At 62.3% G+C, this 3,173-nt stretch overlaps 1 protein-coding gene across 1 annotated transcript; it reads right to left on the reverse strand.

Moving 5' to 3' along the window:
* Positions 1 to 514: 514 nt before the first annotated feature.
* Positions 515 to 2,830, reverse strand: LOC113203178 (uncharacterized; the record flags this gene model as incomplete). The annotated part of the gene is given in 5 exon segments (XM_052275769.1): positions 515 to 999; positions 1,106 to 1,271; positions 1,365 to 1,892; positions 1,971 to 2,443; positions 2,623 to 2,830. Coding segments are annotated over 5 exon segments (1,338 nt in total). The 3' UTR covers positions 515 to 856.
* Between the last annotated feature and the right edge of the window lie 343 nt (positions 2,831 to 3,173).

Below are 3,173 nucleotides of genomic sequence, written 5' to 3' on the forward strand. Positions count from 1 at the left end.
TTTGCTTCACGCCTTTCTTCCGTGGTTTTCTTTCCTTCGGGCTCATGCCGATTCCTTATTTGCTTCCACTTTTCGCGGACGCAGCTATTCGAAATTAAATTTGAGATAAACGTGGATGAGGTGACTCTGCAAAGGACTCCATACGTCGGATATACCGCTCCGTTGGGCGACGGCCGCGGGCCGCGCCTCACCCTTATCCTCCCTCACCCCCACCCCGTCCTTCTGTTGCGTACCACAGCACTGTGTGGCAATACTGCCAATTTGACCTTATTAAAACGCTCCTGCAGTGCTGTTGTTGGTCTTTTTTTTTTTTTGCGAAATATCAGCTAGATTGGATTGTTGACATTTAAGCCTCGCGAAATGAATTGAAGGGCTCCTAACACTTCAACTCCCAGCCCAGCGCGCCAGGCGCGCTTCCCGCCCTCTCCCGCTCCCCCTCCCTTTTCCACCCCATCCCCGGCGGCCCGCACGACCCTCTCCCCTCGGCCTACTTGGACACACAATAACACGACTCTCCGTTGCAAACCCCTTTTTCGGGTCAATGTGAAGAAAAATTTAATACAAGCAAATCTAACTCATAATGAAATATGACAGACATGTACATCATGGGAAGCACGGTCCAGCCGGACCTCAGCTGGACAGCGCCTATTCCTGTCCTTCCCACCGGGCACGGATCAGGTCCTGGTCCTGGTCTCGAGACTCCTTTGTCCGTCCGATCGGAAAGGCGTATAAATTATGTGTAGAGTAGAGTAGACCATTCCAAGAGGCGCCGCTGGGGTTGGCCGGCGAGTCACTCGCCGGACGTGGACGACCTTTTGGGGAAGTGAGCGACGTTTGCCTCGCGCGGCTCCCGCGTCTACATCAGGAGGCTGCCGACCACGGACCTGCGCGGCATTCGGTCGCGGAGCTGGCGTCCGGACAGCTTGCCGGAAGTCGTTCGCGGGAGGGCGTCTAGGAACTCGACGCCTCCGCGCAGCTGTTTGGTCTCGGGGAGCTTGTCTGCGGGTGGAGCGACAGGACAGTCAGGTTGCGCTGCGCCAAGGGTGGGTGGCCGACCCGACCGCCCTCCCCTGACCTCGGTCAATGCTGCTACACACTCACTCACCTTTCACGAGCTGGATGATCTCCTGCTTGCTGGCCGTCACGGACGGCTCCAGCACCACAAAGGCCATGGGCACCTCGCCGTCGTCCGGATCAGGGCGGCCCAGGACTGCGACATCGCGGACGCCGGGGTGAGTGCGGATGACGTCCTCGAGCTCCTTGGCGGGGATCTGCAACGGACAACATAATTTTAGAACGAATGAGTGAGTGGTGATGTACGTCAGGTGTAAGTGTAAACCTGGAAGGCTGGACAGGAGGCTCACCGCTTTGCCGGCGCACTGGATGTTCTCGCTCAGTTTCTCCACCAAGTAGAAGTAGCCCTCGTCGTCGTACTTCATCCCGTCACCTGTGCAGAACCAGCCCCGCTCGTCGAAGAGGGCGGCCGTGGCCTCGGGGTCTCCGACGTACCCCTTCAGCGACGTGCTGCCCTTGGAGCGCAGCTCACCGCACTCGCCCGCCTCCAGGTCCTCCTCCGAGATGGAGTCCACCACCTTGAGTCGGATGCCGGGGCAGACCTTGCCGACGGAGCCGGGTTTGGCGTCCCGGTTGAAGAGCAGCATGCCCGCCTCGGGCACGCAGTACACGGCCTGCAGGCGCACGGCTAGGGCCTGCTGCGTGCGCACGTGCGTGTCGGCGGGCATCGCGTCGCCGTCCAACAACACGGCCGTCAGCGTCTTGAGGTTGAACTTGGGCAGCGAGGCGTGGTCGGCCACGGCGCGCACGGGTCCTGGCTGCGCTAGCCAGTGCGACACGGCGTTCTTCTCCAGCGCCGCGAGGATGCTGAGCGGCTCCTGGTGGGCCAGTGGAACGTCGTGTCAAGCTAGGGTATAGGGATCGCTCCTGTAAGCGCCACCGCCCGGCCAGCTCACCTGGTCGTTAAGGGTGACCACCGTGTGCCCTGCCCAGCAGCAGCGCAGCAGCGAGAAGATCCCCGCGAGGCAGGACAGCGGCCGCGAGGACATGAACACGACGCCAGGCGTGTCCGGCAGCGGCTCGCGGAACTGGTCCAGCAGCACGAAGGCGCGCTTGTTGGACATCATGGCGTAGTGCGCCCGGCCGGCCGCGCCCAGCCCGGCCAGAATGAAGGGCACGTGGTCGTCGAGGCGCGCGATCACCGGCGGGGTGAAGAGGTCCGCGGTGGCGGTGGGCACGGCGCGCAGCAGGTCCTCGTAGGCCACGTCGCCCGCGCGGACCAGCTTGGCCGGCACGTCGTCCTGGTTTAGCACGATGACGGGCACCTGCCTCGGCGCGCCCTGCAGCGCGTCGTGGACCTTGGCGAGCGTGCGCGGCTCGGCGAAGACCGCCCTGGGCTTGCACACCTGTAGCTGAGCCTTCAGGTCACCTGCAACCCGGACAGGTGTATTACTCGGCATGAAAACAACTCCCTTCGCCCTGTGTGGGCGATACCCCGTGCCGCCGCGCCAGCGCTTGGAGTATGGCCTGTAGTGATCTGCACAGCAGCAACCCGGCTCCCGACTCCGGCTTACTTGTTGCGTTCCGGATGAACCGGGGCGAACTTACTCGGCGAAGCCTCGGGGTCGGTGGGCATCACGGTGAGCCCGGCCCAGACCGCGCCCAGCACGGCGGGGTAGAGGTCCGCGACGGCGGTGCTGCACACGGCCACCACATGTCCGGGACTCAGCTTCTTGGCGCGCAGCCCCTCCGCGATGCGCACGCTGTCCTCCAGCAGCGCGTGGAAGGACGACGTCGACCCGGTGCCCGCATCGACCTGCGGGACAAAAGTCGTGAGTTCGTCGGCACCACAGTGTCGTTGTCGTTACTTCCTCCCCCCTCTCCCACACTCCCACACACCCCTTTTGCACTTGTTGTTCGGCGGTCATAGCCCCCTGTCCTTGACCTTCCCGCAGGTCACGCGAAGAGAGTCCTGCGGGGCGAGCAGGACACGTAATCACGTAATCACCAAATCCGTGCAACATATCCATACCGGCCCGGGCCTGATGTCCTTCCGATAAGAACCGAAAAGGCAGGAGAAGGTTATCGCTCACGTGCGGGCCATTGGGCGCCTATCCCAACAAAAAATTAAGGGAGATGCATATGACATGAAGCTTATC

This window comes from Frankliniella occidentalis, unplaced genomic scaffold (genome assembly GCF_000697945.3).
Source record: "Frankliniella occidentalis isolate FOCC.00 unplaced genomic scaffold, Focc_3.1 Scaffold906, whole genome shotgun sequence".
Taxonomy (NCBI): Eukaryota; Metazoa; Arthropoda; class Insecta; order Thysanoptera; family Thripidae; genus Frankliniella; species Frankliniella occidentalis.